Below are 18,042 nucleotides of genomic sequence, written 5' to 3'. Positions count from 1 at the left end.
CAGGTAGTAATACAAACTAAAATGTTTGTCTTTACCAGGTAATTGTAGCATGACAAAAAGATATATTGTATAACATCGTGTGACATGATACAGACTGATAAAGCCCAATCCAAAGCCTGTTACTGACCTGCCAAGACAGGGCCGAAACTAGGGTTTCTGGTGCCCGGGGCAAGACATACATTTAGTGCCCCAGAAGCAGGCACACATTTGGCATTTGGTTTTGCACAGAAAGAAAAACATTAATCAGAAGCCATTTAGTAGTATCAATTCACATTATAGAACACACCGTAATGCCCAGTACATATTCCAGCACACACCCTAATACCCAGAGCACATTACACCACAAACCGTAATGCCCAGAGCACATTACACCACAAACCGTAATGCCCAGTACACATTATACCAAACACTGTGATGCCCATTATACAAAATGACACACACCGTAATGCTCATTACATATGCCACACACGCTAATGCCCATTACGCATATTACACACTGCAATGCCCCTTACACATAATATTACATGCTGTAATGCCCATTACACATAATGCCACTGACCGTAATGCCCACTACACATAATATCACATGCCGTAATGCCCATTACAATTTATAGCACACACCGTAATGCCCATTACACATTTTAATTTGGGTAAAAGGTGTCACACACACACATATGGGGCAGATAGGGTCACAGACACAGAGGAAGGGGGTAACAGGGGTCACACATGGGGGAAGGGAGTACAGGGGGGTCAATCCCTGGGCACTCACCAATTTGTGGGGGGAGCTGCAGGGTGTCCAGGTAGCCAGTGGATCCAGGGACAGGGCGAAGGGGGTGCCTGCTGCAGGAGGAGGGAGATGTAGTTTCCCCCATGAAGAGACAGGCAGGGCTTGTCCAGACTCCAGCCCCAGCGCGTATCGCTGGTCGCGCACTGTGTTTATCACAGACACTAGAGGTCAAGCGCACCTCTAGTGTCTGTCTGTTGTTTCATGGCGGCGGCCAACTTTGATGTGGCAGCGGCGCCGCAGACATACATCTATGTCTGCGGCGCTAGCTCCCCGCTGCTGCCGCTGCTCACACCAGCGACACCCTGCCTCCAGCGCCCCCCAGCCTCCAGCGCCCGGTGCGCGTGCCCCCCCAGCCCCCCCCTAGTTACGGCCCTGGCCAAGATAAAGATGACACGATCAGCACAGAGCAGAAAAGTCACAGAATAATACCCCTTTTACACCAAAACGCCGGGTCGCACCCGGCTTTTTTAGACCCAGGTTGAAGCCGGGTGCGACCCGGTGTTTAGTGCAATTTACACCGGGCGGACAGCCCGGCCCGCACCCGCTCCCCTCCCCCGTGCTTGGAGATGACAGGATGATGTCATCTCCAAGCGCCAATCACCGCCGCCGCCGGACCGGAACGCTGCTGGGGGCAGCCCAGCACTAAGGTAAGCTGCTGGGCTGCCCCCAGTCCCCGCGCACACTCCCCCCGCCGTCGCACAGGCATCCGTTCACCTCCCTCCCCCGCCACTGTCTGCAGGGTATAGCAGACAGCAGCGCCGGCTGTCAGTGTCAGGCTGACAACCCGTCCAACCTGCGGACGCTGCGGTCCGCAGGTTGGACGTTCCCCATTCATGTAAATGGGAGCCGGGTCATCCGACCCGGCGTTCCCATTTACACCGCCCTCTACCCAGGTCCTAGCCGTGTTCTACCCAGGTCAGGACCTAGGTAGAAGTCCCGTGTAAAGGGACACGGCATTAGGGATTTACACCGCCGAAGATCCGGGTCTGACCCGCCGCTGACCCAGATTTTTCGGCGGTGTAAAAGGGGTATAAGAAGTTAATTTGCTTATGTTTCAGACCCAAGATATGGATCAGGTTCTCAAAGTCGCAGATCATCGGCAGCTTTGACAACTTAGAGATGTATCAGAGCTTCCAAAGAGAGAAGTTGCCTATAGCAACCAAACAACTTCTATTGCTAGTTTTATAAAAAAGCACAATGAATGCTACCTACAAGCTGATTGGTAGATTTGGCCAACCTCTCCAGTATGGCAGGCTAAAGTGTACTAAAAGTTACTCAAATGGGATTTTCCGCTACACACCCACTAGGTCTGCAGGAGGGAAAAGCATCAATTGAATATCGTCCCTTCACGGGCGATCGGGTGCCAGATTCTCTAAGCTTCAAAAGTGATAAAAAGGAGAGTGATAAACAGCCAGCCAATCAGCTCCTACCTGCCATGTCACAGGCTGTGTTTGAAAAATGTCAGGTAGGAGCTGATTGGTTGGTTGGTTATCACTCTCCAATTTATCCCTTTTGAAGCTTAGTGCATCTGGCCCCGGGGGCGATAAACAATTATCCCCCCCCAACCCACAAATGCACTAAACAGCTTGTCTGTAATTTTTCTGCATCATTTAAAAATACAAAATAAATATATATAATTGTACAAATTTGCATTTACCAATATAGACGTTTTAATCATCCTGGCAAATCCTACAACAATCAGTTTAGTAACTGTACTCCCAAGAGTTTAGAGCAAACCTGGGAGGAGCTGCCATCTCTGAGAGAGACTACCCATAGAGATCAGGCTGTGCCAAGCTGGACTTACAGCACTTTTATTGTTCATTGTAAGCGTCGCGGCAGTGAGAAATAACAGCGTTTACCTGTGAATTATCCCATGTCTGTGTAGGTAATCAAGAGCCAGTGCGATCTCAGAGATGAACTTAACAGCCATGTCTTCATCAAAGTATCCGTAAATGTGTAGGAGAGACTTCACATCTCCACCAATAAGATACTCCATGACCTGAGAAGAGACACCACTTATTAAGGCGAATGCGCAGAAATAATGCAAGATGGTTTGTACATCAGGCCCACAAGTTAAATCTTACTATACAGTAGCGTTCCACTGTGCTTTTCTCTGTCCCATAAACGCCTGATGTGCTTTTTTACAGCCACATCTATCCTCCTATTGTAATTCTTTCATAATACAGGTACACCACGATTTTGTGGCAACCGTTGGTCCGGAACCTCTTTTAAGCCGGACAATTTTGCTTTGTCCGGATTGAAAGAGGTTAAGGACCTCTTTTAGTCTGGAACATTTTCTGGCAATTGGGTAACACGCAATAGGAGCAAGTGTCAGTGGGTACAGCTTCCGCGGACACTGCAGGTGACACAGGAAGCATCGGTGGGGATGTTATGGTGTCCAAGGTCACAGCAAGTACCGCACATGGGTGGAACACACAGCATAAGCAAGTGTTACTGGGTACAGCTGTAAGACACAGTTTTTTTTATACACTACTGTGTTTATTCATTAAGTAATATTATACTGTAGCACATATTTTACTATTTATTGCTTTAGAAATATACTGAAGGTACAAAATTCGTAAAAAATTAGAGATATTAACAGATACTCTGAAAATAGTGATAATCTGGCACGGCACTGGAACCGTCGATGCCGGAATTTCGGTGTTGTACCTGTACAGCAATGTCCTGATAAAGAATGGCATATTGCTCCCGCCAGCATAACTTTCCCTCTGAACCGTGGAGAGGGAAAAGGTGCAATATTGACAACATCCTATGTAGCGGATCTATGCACAGCTTGGTATTTGCTGGAATATCTCAACATGCTGGAACTGATGCATTTTACCAGCAACTGTGGCCACAGGCACTAGTCACAGTAATATGAAATAGATCACATTTAAAGCCACTTACCAAATAGATGTTGTTGGCTGACTGAAGACAATAGTATAAATGTACAATAAAGGGGCTTTTACTGAGGGCTAGAGCATCCCTTTCTGCTTGAATCTGCTGCACCATGTTCTTGTTAATCATATCTGCCTTCTTTACCACCTAAACATGGAACAAACGATGGATTACTACACACACTTACAGTATATATGCAGTAAAGGTGAGTGGTGCAATGTAATTGGATGATAAGGGTTACAGAAAATCATTTATCATATGATCGCCTTAATATCTATCAAGCACTTGAGAACACATTCTGACAGATCTCAGTGGTTGCTAGGGACAGAACAAGCACAAGAGGAGCGGTTCCTGACTGAGACAATGTGGCAGGGCAGAGAGGAAGGGTACTAGGAGAGAGAACAAGGTGTGAGGACAGAGAGGGGGTACCAGGGAAGAGAGTAAGGGTCCCAAAAGAGTGGTTCTGGTTGATAGATTTACAGTTCCTATAAAGACAGTCAATAGGTCTACCCCAGATGGTTGAATGCAATAGGCTGACAGGGTCAAAATACTGAGGGAAAACAAATAGGGGGTAATTTACTAAGATGGGAGTTGTATTTCAGATGGGATGTTGCTATGGGCAACCAATCAGATACTATCTAGGATCTTCTAGAAGGTGCTAAATAAATAAGAAGTCGATTCTAATTGGTTGCCAATAGCAACATCCTATGTGACACAGAACTCCCATCTTAGAAGATTTCCCACATAGTGTGCCGAGCCATGCGAGGATACACATTACACAAATTGGGGGTCCGTGTCGACATTGACACCAAAAAAAACAAAACCTAAAACTAAAAAAAAGGTGAAAAACTCATGTTTACCTTTTTCTCGTTGACTTTTTGGGGTAGACCTATTGACTGTCTATCTAGACACTGTATCTAATAATTATCACCCCCAGGAGAGACCAAATAGAAGTAATACCCCTTTTACACCAAAATCCCAGATCAACCCGGTATTTGGAACGCTGTTCCAAGCCAAGTCAGATCTGAGATTTGCACCGTTTACACTGCAGTGCCGACCCGCAGTGTAAACGGGGGCGGCACTTGGAGAGGACATCCTCTCCAAGCGCCGGGACCACCAATCACCCGGCTGGGACCGCAGATCGTCACTCTGGGGCAAAACCAGCACCAAGGTAAACAGCTGGGCTGCCCCCAGCCTCCATGCACCGAGACCCCCCCCACCCCCCGTCCACGAGGTAAATGGATGCCGCACACAGTCATCCATTCACCTCCTTCCCGCCTCCGCTGCTGTCTGCACAGTACAGCAGTGGAGACTGTGTGCGCCCCCCGCCCAACCTCCATACTGACCGCAGGACGCGGCTGTCCTGAGGTTGGGCTTCCCCCCATTGCTGTTAACGGGAGGTGGGTCAGACGGCTCGGCATTTACACTACCCTGGTCCTGTCCATGTTCCACCCTGGTCAGGACCTGGGTAGAAGTCCCTTGTAAATGTACACGGGTTGACCCCCTTTAAACCGCCATTGACCCGGGTCCACGAGGAAAAAAAAAAAAAAACACGGTTTTTGCAGTGGTGTAAAAAGGGGAATAACATGGTGCCAGGGCAGAAAGGCGAGTAAGATTGGAAAGTGTTGCGAAAGAGAGAAACCCCCCCCCCCACACACACACACACACACACACACACACACACACACACACAGCACTATAGCTAGTGACCTGGTGAAAATACTCTAATTTCAGAATGAAGTGCCAGAAAGGGGATAGAGGTAGGCAACTAGAAATCACAGGACAAACAAATAATGTCACATTTCCTTTAAACTCCCATCTCCAGTTAATACAGACACACACTCTATACTGTATTATACTCACATGACAATAAAGGCCCCATCCACTGGAGCAGCTGCCAGGATTGCATGTGATACATTGTATGTAAAAGTACTGCGTATAATGTATAGGTCCTAGCAAGGGCTAAGGGGCTCCGATGAATATTTATGGCTGCCTGTAGGATCTGCGCCGGAAATGTTAGGCGGACATGAACATGGCTCACATCGCAAAAACCATGTGATCTGTTGCAGCAATAAGCTGGAAGCGCATAAAAAGTGGCCACATCCCACTAGTGAATGGTGGCCCCAACCTTTACTTGTCATCTAACGGGACATCTTGGCACAAACTGTGGACCATTATTACAATAGTATGCAGTTCTTTTATGGTCTTTACTGAAGATAGTATATTAGTATACAGCCTTATGCTAGGTACACACCAGAACGATCCTGATCATTAGCAGATTGTGCGATGGTCGCACGATCTGTTGAGGCACATGATCTGCTAATGATCCGATCCCAATACAATCTGGATCGACCAGCAGGGATGTGCATCAGATTGGATCTAAACATGTTAAAACAAGCCCAATTTACCTACACTTAACATATTATCGGTCGGAATTGGGGGTATTGAGGCCAAATCGTTCTGGTGTGTACCTGCATTACACAATACTAGGCGTTGTTTATACTGGTCTGTGTTTACTACTGAAGTTTGCCCAGAGTCATACAAATGTACAAGGACATAATACATGCGTATATATACTAGGTGTCTCACTGTAGTGGGGTCTACAAAGGGAATAGATCAGGTTTATTGTAGGCCTGATCAAACTGATTAGTAATCCAGATGCTGACCTTTTAGCTCAGTCAGAGATGCACTATCAGTCGCTTCTAGTGAGAAGCATGGAATTAAATAGAAGAATTTAAGTTGATTATCAGTAGAGAAAGGATTATAAGCAACATAAAAAGCTTGAAATATGCATGAAAAGTGTTAAAATATGCTACATTAAATAACAAAAAAATGATTTTTAACCTATTTATTGAAAAATCTGCATAAAATCAGTTGCAAATAAACCTCAAAAATAGGCCCACAGCATCTGCAGATGTCTAGTGCTGTACACAGGATTTTTTTCTTCCTGGCTGCTACAGCAGACTGCAGCGTCCAAAGCTCTTCTGGCATTAACTACACGGACCCTCATCTCCAGCGCCGATGGATCAAATGTAAGCATAGAGTGTGAGGGCGACGCAGTGGAAGGCTTCCTCCCTGCGTCGCATACTCACTGTGACCCGTCATTTCCTCCGCGCCACGTGATGTCACAACCCTTCCGTCCACCTCCTCTGCTGCAGAAGTCTCTCTCTTGGCGCAAAGTCCAACGCAAGGGGCAGGCAAAGGTTCAGGAGCTTTGTGACGGCATCCGCCCAACTGACTATTATTAAAATGGGTTGGCAGCCTAGAGCAGTGTCAGATGTAGTGTACATCCAAGGTCCCCCACACCGCATACATATGGGTCTAGCCTGCAAAATCTACCACTACCTGGCCAGCAGCAGCAGGGTAAAGCAGTGCTGTGATTCGCGGGTGGAAAGGGGGCAGTCCTAAAATATGCACCATCACTAGATTTTAGGTAAAATATGCAATAACCAGTGAGAATGGGCAAAATATGCACATACATATGCAAATGCATATAATCCTGTCTCTAATAATCAGTAAACCATGCATTTTCATTAAAAGGGTACGTCCTCATCTTTGCAGCCACCGCTACGCCAGTTACATTAGGTACTTTCACGAATAGGTAAGCAGCTACTTAACTGCTATTTAAGGAGCATGCTTCGGGCTCGGTGGCTCGCTCCGCTCACCACAACTTTACTAAAGGAAATACATGGTGGCGTGGACACAGGAGGGTGGCGTACATAAGTTCCGTAGTGTAAGCGGTGGCCGCAAACATGAGTAAGTACTATTAGGTATAGGCAGTATAGGAATGGTTAGGGTAATAGAGGGTACACACGGTGAGATTCCCACAATTTCACTGTTCGATTTTGCTTCTAGAAACAAAATCGAATGGGCATTGTATTTTTTTTCCACATTTCATCTTGATGTGCGTTCACGTTTAGTGAAGGTCGAAGAGAAAAATAGTTTTGCCAGGCAAGACTATATAGTAGAATTGATCAATTCAAATGCCAGATCGAATCGAAGGTGTGTGTGTGGGGTTGTGGTTATTGTTAATTGCTAAGGGGTTATGGTTAAGGCCCCATACCTGACTACTGCGAATTCTCTCAGGGGAGAAATCGCAGAAAACCCCCTTGACTGTCCAGCAGCTTCCTGGGTGGCAGGAACGCAATGGACAGTCAAGGCTCCTGGTCTGATATAGCCTTATACCCTTTTTATACCACTAAAGTAATCTGCTGGGCTGCCTCCAGCACCCGTGCACCCCCCAGCCCTTGTCTGGTAGGTGAATGAATGCCGCACACGGGCATTCATTCACCTCCTCCGCTGCTGCTGTCTGCAGAGTATAGCAGACAGCAGTGCAGGCTGTGTGCGCCCCCCATCCAACCTGCGGACGCTGCGGTCCGCAAGTTGTACGTCCCCCATTAATGTAAATGGGAGCCGGGTCGGATGACCCGGCGTACCCATTTGCACGGCCCTCTACCCAGGTCAGGACCTGGGTAGAAGTCCAGTGTAAAGGGACACGGTGTGTACCATTTACACCGCGGCTGACCCGGGTCTGACCAGCCGAAGACCTGGGGTTTTGCGGCGGTGTAAAGGTCACCAACGAACTAGGGGTTTAGATCCGATGCCCATGGGACCACGGATCGGAGCTTAAGATTAAATTTCCTATATAAAAATGTAAACATTACAGGTTCATTATGATGAATAAAAATGTTGCTTGGCAATTTTCACACCTATTTTGTCAAATTCACTTGGCACTCAAATGGATAAACACATCCAATTTGCCAGCCTGATGCATCGAAATTGGGCAAACTGACATATGAATGGCCAGCTTCAGGCTGTAGAGAGTGAGGGTTCGTAGCACCAGAATACTTCCCCTCCCACCTTGGTAGGATTCTGCACATTATGATGCCGATGTCGTTCTTCCATGTCGAATACATCATAAGCGTAAATTAACAACTTAAACATTAGAACAATCCTCAAAAACCAGAAACATGAAAAGCTTGAATTGGCTTAATCGCATAACAACCCATCTCTGCTTTGTGCAATTATAGGGTTACAGATCTCTCTGATGACAGCCTTATATTTACTGTTCCATATATGAATAGTGTTCATTCTAGCACCCGCCATCTTTGAACACCCATGCAGTTTCTCTTCCCTGTCTGGGGTGTCGCTGTCTGCTGTAGTGCTTCTACCACAGTGTGATCCGTATGTCCGCACTGATATGCAATCCAGACCTGTACTAGAAACACCAGAGCAGACAGCGACACCCCAGGCAGGGAAGAGGAACTGCATGGGTTTTTCAAGGATGGCAGGTGCTAGAATGAACACTATATGAACCAATAACCACAACAAGCAGCCTGAATAACATTGTAATGGTGATAAATTCTGAAACATACCGAGATAACACACTACTTCCAATCTTTTCCCCCTACAAAACTCAGCATGCCTAGCACAAAGTAAGTTTAGGGACAATAAGAAGGGGGAATATCAGGAATATTTATGATCGTAGGAAGCACGTAACACCACGATTGTATTCGGGTGTTCACGGTGCTATGGTAACCCTGGACGCTGGGAATCACATGACCGCACCAGCAACAGGAAGCCGGCAGCTGCGGTGAAGGATTATGGGACTTGTAGTATGTGGATGTCTAGGAATCCAACCGCGCTGCCGGAGGTTTACGATTGGTCAATATGGACTTAAAAGTCAGGTGCAGCGGGCAGAAGAAATACACCTTGATAAAGTCCCCAGAAGGGGAGGAAACGCGTTGGTGGTGGAGCCCGCACCGAATACCCGCTGTGCAGCAAAACGGAAGGAAGAATCCAGACACTGGGGAATCAGAATAGCGCATCAGGGAGAAATGGAAAACCGGTATCCTAACTCCTATGGACTGTGCTTAACACGCTCATTTGAACTGTGTACCTACAGTTCCCCTGGATCTGGTAATTACCCCTTTTATATGCTGTCAGCGGAGGATATATTTTTATTTTGTCTTGTCTAATGTCTCTTATGTAATAAATTTTGATTGTACTATACCATGAGAGATTTTTTTTATATTCCCCACATGTGGAGTATATGCTGAGAAGCCTTCTCAGGGAATATTGCTACGGAGCGCCGGATTAGTCTGTGACCCAATATTGTATGTTGTAACTTGTACTTGGTGGAGGTTTTAAAGGAGAACCTTTTTGGGGGTTTGTGGACCTATCTAGCTGCTATAGCGCACTCAGTCTGTCCTGTATACACACACGTTTTGTTGGATACAGGGATCACAACAATAGCACATAACCAGCCAACCAGATATTGGTCATGTTGGAAATAAATGGTCGGCATCCAATCGCACTAATGGGTCAGTATAATTATCAGTCAACTAAAGGTGCCCATACACTAGGACAAATGCTTTGATGGGAGAAGTCGTCCGCGTCGCCCCTTAAACAGCACGTGAACCTCCGGGGCAGGACTACATACGATACACTGTACGCTACACTGTACGCAGTCACTTTGCATGATGTATTGTATGCAATCCCAGCCAAGCTTGCCGAAACGCGATAAATCTATCGTGCAGCAGGTGATCTTCAGGCTCTGATTTATGTACATTTGACCGCGCATCACATCTGACGTCAACAACATGCAATTTGGACGCTTTCCGTGCAATTTTTCGCTGCAGTCACATAAAAGGTCAACCAAATCGCCCAAGTGTATGGACGCCTTGACAGCGTTGTCCACAGGACGTTAAAAAGCCAATGGGGTGCTTGATTACACCTTCCATAGGGGCAGTGTATTAATATTTGCAATTCTGGGGCTACTGCAAGTGGGGCAAAGGTGCTCATGATGAGACTCTGGGTTACTTAGCTGACACCATAATCATCTTACATCTGGCCAGCAAAACTGCAGCACTCTGGGGAGATGCGTAAGCCTTGGAGAGAGATAAAGTAGCATCCAATAAGCTTCTGGCTGTCATGTTACAGGGTGTGAGAAAAGGCAGGAACTGGTTGGCTGCTACTTTATCTCTCTCCAATACATTACTTTATATGCCTCTAAGTGGCTAATAGAAAGAGAAAGAGTTTAGGGTTTACACAGGGACAGGTTGAGTTGAAAGCACAAGTTCCAGCGTCCACACAAATCTCAACATGCCCTGACAGGTGGGGTCCGGGGAGGGCACGCTGATATCTGTAGTGCCGCGACAGCTGCAGCCATGTTAACCCCTCAGAAGGCCCCTGTCCCAGCTCACTTTGACAGCGAAGAGCCGGCTGTTGTTCTTGCGGCGAGCCAAGTAGACCTTCCCGAAGGCGCCGCGGCTGATCGGCTTCACTATGGTGAAGTCTTCGATGGACGGCGGCTGCGGGACCTGGAACCTCTTCTCCCCGCACTGGGACGAGTCCCGCCTGTCCGGTTCCCCCAGGCCCATGCTGCAGTCGAGACGACCGGACCACAGCGGCGGCAGGAGGCTGGTAACACTGTAACCGTAACAGCAGTAGCAGCGACAGCAGCACTGCAGCACACGGTCCCGAGGTTATTATTCCAATCCCCGGTTGCTGCGCGTCTCCAGTTCAAACGAGAGCTACGCCTCCACGTGATGTCACCAGCTCTCCCCACCAATACCCGCCGGTCTTCTTTGTGGCAGGGATGACAGCTAGCACCAGTAGCAGCGTGCTGCAACTTAACCACGCCCACAAGATGGCAATGCTCTCCCTGGCCGCGCCCACAATTACCACTAGTGCGGACTTGTTTGCTGTAGGGATGGGATGGGACATCGAAAGAAAACAGTAGTTAAATGATTTTTTGTAACATTGGTTACAAAACATAATTTATTTTAGACCTAAACATTGGTACTCTAATGTTAACTAATGTTAACCGATGTTTCTATATATTTTTTTAATAAACTGTCTACTTAAGTATATAATACACTAATAAACTTATGAAATGATAAATAATCCTTCTATTAAGTTTATCTTGTTGGAGGCTTACAGTTTACACACACATAGAATATATAATTCATGATTTGTGGTACATAAAATTTGTTAGAGGGGAACAAAAATGAAGAAGGCTAACTTATACAGTAGCTGATATATATTAGATTCCCACATTATCGCTATCAACCTGGGCCGTAACGGGTTGTGATCATTTGGTCTACAGCATGATGGTCGACAGTCATTTGGTCGACACCATTAGGTCAACATGGTTCTAGGTCGACATGGTTCTAGGTCGAAAGGTCATTCGTTCGACAGGTCATTAGTTCGACAGTCAAAAGGTCGACATGGGGTTTTTCACTGTTTTTTTGAGCCAACATGTGCCGACAGGCAGTATTTCATGCCCTACCATCCACTAGGGTGTGGTGGGAGAATAAAATAGTGTGCACACTATTTTATTCTCCCACCACACCCTAGTGGATGGTAGGGCATGAAATACCTCCTGTCGGCACATGTCAGCTCAAAAAACAGTGAAAAACCCCATGTCGACCTTTTGACTGTCGAACTAGACACTGTCGAACTAATGACCTGTCGAACAAACGACCTGTCGAATTAATGTCCTTTCGACATAGAACCATGTCGACCTTTCCCCATGAAGACCTAATGGTGCCGACCATCATGCTTCAGAACAAATGACCGCATCCCGCCGTAACTAGGTGTGTGCCAGCGGTGCCTTGCCCACAGCACATCTGCATTGCTGGCACACACCTAGACTGCGGAGTGGGGAAGCTCCAGCAGGAGAGGCGCTGTCCCCGCTCTACATCTTACATACTAGCTGCTGCAGGGGACCCGACGGGAGGGTGAAGCTACATGGGACTCGACAGGGGGCAGAGCAACATGGGAACCTGGCAGGTTGTGTAGCTACATGGGGACCCGGCAGGGGGCGGAGCTATGCAAGACTCGGCAGGGAGTGGAACTTATGAGACTCGAATCAGCTGCACACCTGTTTGCAAGGTAAGAGTGTGTGTGTATTTTGCTTATGAACATGTGTGAGGTAGGGAAGTGTAGAAGATGCAGCTAAGGATCTGTGGGACTCAGGTATTTGGGCACTAGGGTGTAATCGTGCATTTGTGTGTTCATTTATTCGGGTGTTCGGGCACTTGGGAGTTGGGCTGGTCCTTGGGCACATGGGCGCACTCAGGCATTTGGGTATTTTTGAGTTGGTGCGCTCAGACATGTTCGGGGGCACATGTATTCAGGCGGGTTTGTGCTCGGGTATTCAGTTAATAGAGTGTGTTAGCGCACTTGGGTGTTGGGGAGCACGGGCACATCCGGGCGTTCAAGTGTTTTGGTGTTCGAACTCCCAGGTGATCAGCGGGGGGGGGAGCAGCAGCAAAGCAGCATGCAGTCGATGGGGTGAGCGACGAAGGCGCACACCAACATGTCAGTGGCATGCACGGAAATCTGCCAGGGGAGCTGTGCCGGCAGCGTAGTTCAACCCAGAAAATCTCTGGGCATACCACTGAAGGAGTTCAAATGTTTCTGAAATCTTTAGATAAATGTCAGAAAGTACTCTTTGTACGAAATCTTTTTATACCTCCCAACATGACCCTCTCCGGGAGGGACACAATGCTCTATTCCTGGACTTTCCTCTTAATTTACTATCACCATCACCTGTGTTGAAACACCTTTCTTATCAATAAACCTGTTTATTACAGGTGATGGCAAAATTAAGTGGGAGGTCCAGGAACAGAGCATTGTGTCACCCCTTGGAATGGGTCATGTCCGGAGATATGTCTTTTGTCCAGGACTCATGGGGAGTTAAAGGGAACTATTAAGATAAATCTTAAGATCAATGATCTTTTTAGCGTGTGGGCACCATTAGGCACTTGGGGGGGGGGGGGGGGGAGGGTCTGGGCGGTTAGGGTCAGGTGGCAGGGTAAAGAGATTAGGCGCTAGTGGAGAGGACCAGTTTGGCAATCGGGCATTTGGGAGTTGGGGCCATTTCCACCGACGTCATCCATGCCTCCCAACATGACCCTCTCCAGGAGGGACACAATGCTCTGTTCCTGGACTTCCCTCTTAATTTAGGAGTACCACATACCCTCCAACATGACCCATCCCATTAGGTACAAAATGCTCTGTTCCTGCACCTCCTTACCAATGACAGTTACAGATGTGAGCCTACAGCACAGTCCAATATTCAAAGAGGGGGGGTCACATCAACTCTCAGTGATGTTTGGGATGGCAGCTGGTGTGGCTCCCCTTTTTGAATATTTGACTGTGCTGCAGGCTCACATCTGTAACTGCCACTGGCAGGGAAGTCCAGGAACAGAGCATTTTGTACCTAATGGAATGGGTCATGTTGGAGGGTATGGTACCATCAAATGTTTTAAACAGGTTAATTTATAAGAAAGGTGTTTCAACACAGGTTATGGTAATCCTAGATTAAGAGGAAAGTCCAGGAATAGACAATCTGTCCCTCCTGGAGCAGTGGAGAGGCTCATGTGGTCATCTATTCTTTAAGCAAACAGCAATGGCCGGGCAGTAGCTATGGTTACCGTGGCTTACAAGGGGCGGAAGTGACGCCGCGACCCCGGAAGTTCCTGGCTGTCGGGTTATCCGGGTCACCTTTGTTACATCACACGCCGGGAGGCCGATAGTAAGAAGTTGAACGTATCCGGAGACCCAGCGAGCCGGACCCCCGGTGTGCCGACGTCATGTTCTCGCTCAGCAGCACCGTGCAGCCGCAGGTGGGTGGCATCATGTGACCGCGCCCCCCCCACGCACCCGGGCGAGGATGGCACGCAGCCGCCTGTCACCCGGCTCACCGGACAATAACAGTGTGACTACAAGTCCCAGCATGTATGTCCGGCGGAAGTGTGAACTGGCAGCAGTCAGTATATACTGTTTAACTCCCCTACAACTGGTAACATACAGGAGAGCTTCCATGTAGTTTACTTTGGTGCACTATATATATATATATATATATATATATATATATATATATATATTAGTACAAATGTAAATATATTGTAATATAACTATCTCTGGTGTCTAATATAAAGGTTATGGAAATAAATAATTCTTAAAGTATGTTACTGAAAAGTAGGAGTAACTATGAGGGACACAGTGTGTCACATGTATGTGGCTGGTCATAGGCTGCGCAGTGTGTTACATGTATGTGGCTGGTTTTAGTAGTTATGCTGCTCAGTGTGTCACATGTACATATCTGGTCGTAGTTATGCTGCGCAGTGTGTCACATGTATGTATCTGGTCGTAGTTAGGCTGCGCAGTGTGTCGCTTGTACGTATCTGGTCGTAGTTTGGCTGTACGGTGTGTCACATATACGTATTAGGATGTAGTTAGGCTGCGCAATGTCACTTGTACGTGGCTGGTCATAGTTAGGTTATGCAGTGTGTCACTTGTATGTGGCTGGTCGTAGTTAGGCCGCGCAGTGTGTCACACGTACGTATTAGGACGTAGTTAGGCTGCGCAATGTGACCCAATGCAATAGTATGCTTATGACATGGGCCCTGTGTATTATCAAGAATGCTTTAGAAGTATAATGCAAGTTTTGCTTAATGTACAATGTACTGTTGCAACGCTGGCAGCAGCCCCCTAAATAATGCATGTTATCCTCAGTCCCATTGGGCTACATATTAAAATGCAAATTAGGGGCTACTGTAAGTACTACTCATTTGTGCGCTACAAATTTGTTGACTTTAGAAAGAACACCCTGTTGAGCAGAAACCTTAGTGTATGGCTTCTCCTACCAGCTGGCTGGCTGCGCTCCTGATTCTCCCATATTAACTGTAAATAGCCCATCCTTCCTGCACAGGTCAACACTGAACTAGTCTCAAACTTTATTCCATCTCGACACTCAGAAAAGTGACATCCACATACATGTTGCAAAGTTTTGAAGATCTAAATTAATCTTATCATTCCGAAAGCGAACACAGATGCTCCTTGCCAATCAACCTGTTCTCATAAACCTGGGGTAGCCAACCCTAGTCCTCGAGAGCTACCAACAGTGCATGTTTTGCAGGTCTCCTCACAGAGGGGCAGATGTATTATAGCAGCGCTTATCGCGCCGCTATAATACTTCCTGCTTCGCCTCATTAGCGAGGCGAAGCAGGAGGGGAGACTGACAAGATGTATTAACATCTTGTCTCCCGAAGCGGGGAGCGCTAACTCCCCCCTCCGGCGATGTCCCCTCCTTTAGATAGCGCATCAGTTTACACTGATGCGCTGTCTCCTGTCCCCCGGCCGGCTGCACTGGGCATGCGCGGGATCTCGCTACTCACGCGAGATCCCCAGTGCAGCCCACAGCTGACAGCAGGGACAGCGCTGTCCCTGCTGTTTAGATAGGGCTTCGCCAGCCTGATGCTGGCGAAGCCAAAAACGGCAGCGTGCGGAACGGTCAACGATGCTGACCGTTCATACATTCGGCCTGCTATCATTTAGATAGCAGCGCCGATATGGACAGGGGCGCATAGCGCCTCTGTCCTGTACTGCACGCTGGCTGCTTCATACATGGGGGAGAAGCGGTATCAGTGCGCTGATACCCCTTCACCCCATAACGACCCTTCATACATCTGCCCCAGTATCACAAGTGAGCTAATTAGCTCCATCTGTATCTTTTAAAATGTCAGTGATTAATGAGTGCAGCTGTGCAGCAGCTAGGTTGTCTGGAAAATGTGAACTGTTGGTAGCTCTCGAGGGCTAGGGTTGGCTACCACTGTCATAAACCATTGTAGGTTACTTGCTTACAGGGTTTTATTCTTAACATGGCTGCTCGCTCTCAGCTCCTCTCCATGGCAGATGTCATGATGCCCATGCATCACTTTCCTCCCCTACCTCTGTGCCCTGGAGCAGTGGAATGCGTGGGACAGCACACTCGCCCCTATTTGCTCTGCTGCATGTTTTTTTTTGTCCTGCTGTCACTGGGCTTAAGTAAGGTTCCAGCACATGTGTGGCTCATGTGCAAAGTATACATTTCATTATTTTGTGCATGTGCTGGTCACATACTTCGCAAAGTAGCATATTTTGCAGCCCCATAATCTCACAGGTGATCTGCTGCTGACTCATAGTATCACTTATTGAAGTAGTGGTTAGGAATTTGTTGAGGTACCTCTCCAAACACTTGAGCCATAGGGGCCTAATTAAGACTTGATCGCAGAGTAAATTTGTGCTCAAAATGGGCAAAACAATGTGCACTGCCGGTGGGGCAGATGTAAAGTGCAGAGGGAGTAAAGCCCCACACGGGGCGACCCGGCTATTTAGCTAAGCGATATGCTTAAGGATGATCGCTCAGCACACTATTGTTAATAGGCAAAGCCTTTGCGATCTAGGGAAAGCCAGCGCAAACACTGGCTTTCCCTGCGGGCGATAGCAATGAATTTTGCACAGGACCACGCATCGCCATCAATTCAGGGCAGCATACACACGCAGCGATCAGAGCTCAATTTCTAAGTGATCTAGTGAGATCATGCTCCTCCGACTAGTGACTTCCACTGCCTCTTCTCCCGGCAGTGTGACACTTTCATCTGCGACCATCTCTGGTCGCAGATGAAAACGGGACACTGAGCAATATATTGCCAGCGATCATATTGCCCCGTGTGTGCGCACCTTAACTGTTTAGGCAGTGAACATACTCACATTTTTGCAATAGTTTTTCCAATTGATTTTTTTATTTTTATTTAATACAGTAGGTTTGTTCAATAGTTTGTGAGACCCCATTCCGTATGAATACCATTCACATCACAAGGGCTGAACTGGTTTAACAGCTTTAGTTTAGACCGGTTTCTAGTAATCTGAGCAAGTCTTGTCAATGAAGAAGAAGAAAGAAAGTATAATAATAAATCCTGTTTGTATTTAAATCTCATACCCAAGTGACAGTTGAGCATTGCACTTACGTCATTTTACCTGGAGAAGGTGGAGTGCCTAGGTTGAAAAGACAACAGGTCTAGTGCCGAAGTTATAATAATAATTTCAATACTACTGAAACTACTGACTTGTTGGGATCATTATATATCTCTAATCTCGCAAAGTAAATAAACAAACAAAACTATTATTGGAGGGAAACTACTTAATTTTACGTTAAGATGAATGTGCAGCACTATTGTAATTTTCTTGTGTCTGTTATGACTTGCAGTATTTCATCTCCCATCTGATCATCTATATTATCAGTTGTGGAGATGGTTACATACATTATTCAATTCATTGTAAATCTGGCATTAGTCTGTGAAAGCTAATTTGAATGAGTAATCCTTAGGTGCCCATACACGTTACAAATATTGTATACAATATCGCATCTCATCGCATATCGGTTTTGCGATGAGATAAGATCTAGTACAAAAAGTATGTGCAGCACATACTTTTTGTACTAGATCTCATCTGATCTCATCGCAAAACCGATATGCGATAAAATGCGATATTGTATACAATAATTGTAACGTGTATGGGCACCT

The 18,042-nt window shown here is 46.9% G+C and overlaps 2 protein-coding genes across 4 annotated transcripts in view; one reads left to right on the top strand and one right to left on the bottom strand.

Moving 5' to 3' along the window:
- The window catches only part of MASTL (microtubule associated serine/threonine kinase like), a 33,388-nt gene extending 22,121 nt beyond the window's left edge, over positions 1-11,267 (bottom strand). The window contains exons 1-3 of the mRNA XM_083189210.1: positions 10,891-11,267; positions 3,695-3,832; positions 2,647-2,786 (exon numbers count right to left, since the gene is read on the bottom strand). Of these exons, the coding sequence (XP_083045336.1) occupies positions 2,647-2,786; positions 3,695-3,832; positions 10,891-11,067 (455 nt within the window). The 5' untranslated portion in view covers positions 11,068-11,267. The remainder of the gene's footprint in view (positions 1-2,646; positions 2,787-3,694; positions 3,833-10,890) is intronic.
- Positions 11,268-12,446: 1,179 nt separating this feature from the next.
- Positions 12,447-18,042, top strand: part of YME1L1 (YME1 like 1 ATPase) — a 29,793-nt gene continuing 24,197 nt past the window's right edge. Inside the window, exon 1 of one of the 3 annotated variants that reach the window (XM_083189208.1) lies at positions 12,447-12,583. In XM_083189208.1, coding sequence (XP_083045334.1) covers positions 12,521-12,583 — 63 coding nt within the window. In that variant the 5' untranslated portion in view covers positions 12,447-12,520. The other 2 variants (XM_083189209.1, XM_083189207.1) reach the window with 2 other exon arrangements.

This window comes from Crinia signifera, chromosome 5 (genome assembly GCF_055691185.1).
Source record: "Crinia signifera chromosome 5, ASM5569118v1, whole genome shotgun sequence".
Lineage (NCBI taxonomy): Eukaryota > Metazoa > Chordata > Amphibia > Anura > Myobatrachidae > Crinia > Crinia signifera.
Note: the sequence above shows the minus strand (reverse complement) of the source record. Positions and strands in the feature narration are given on the sequence as shown.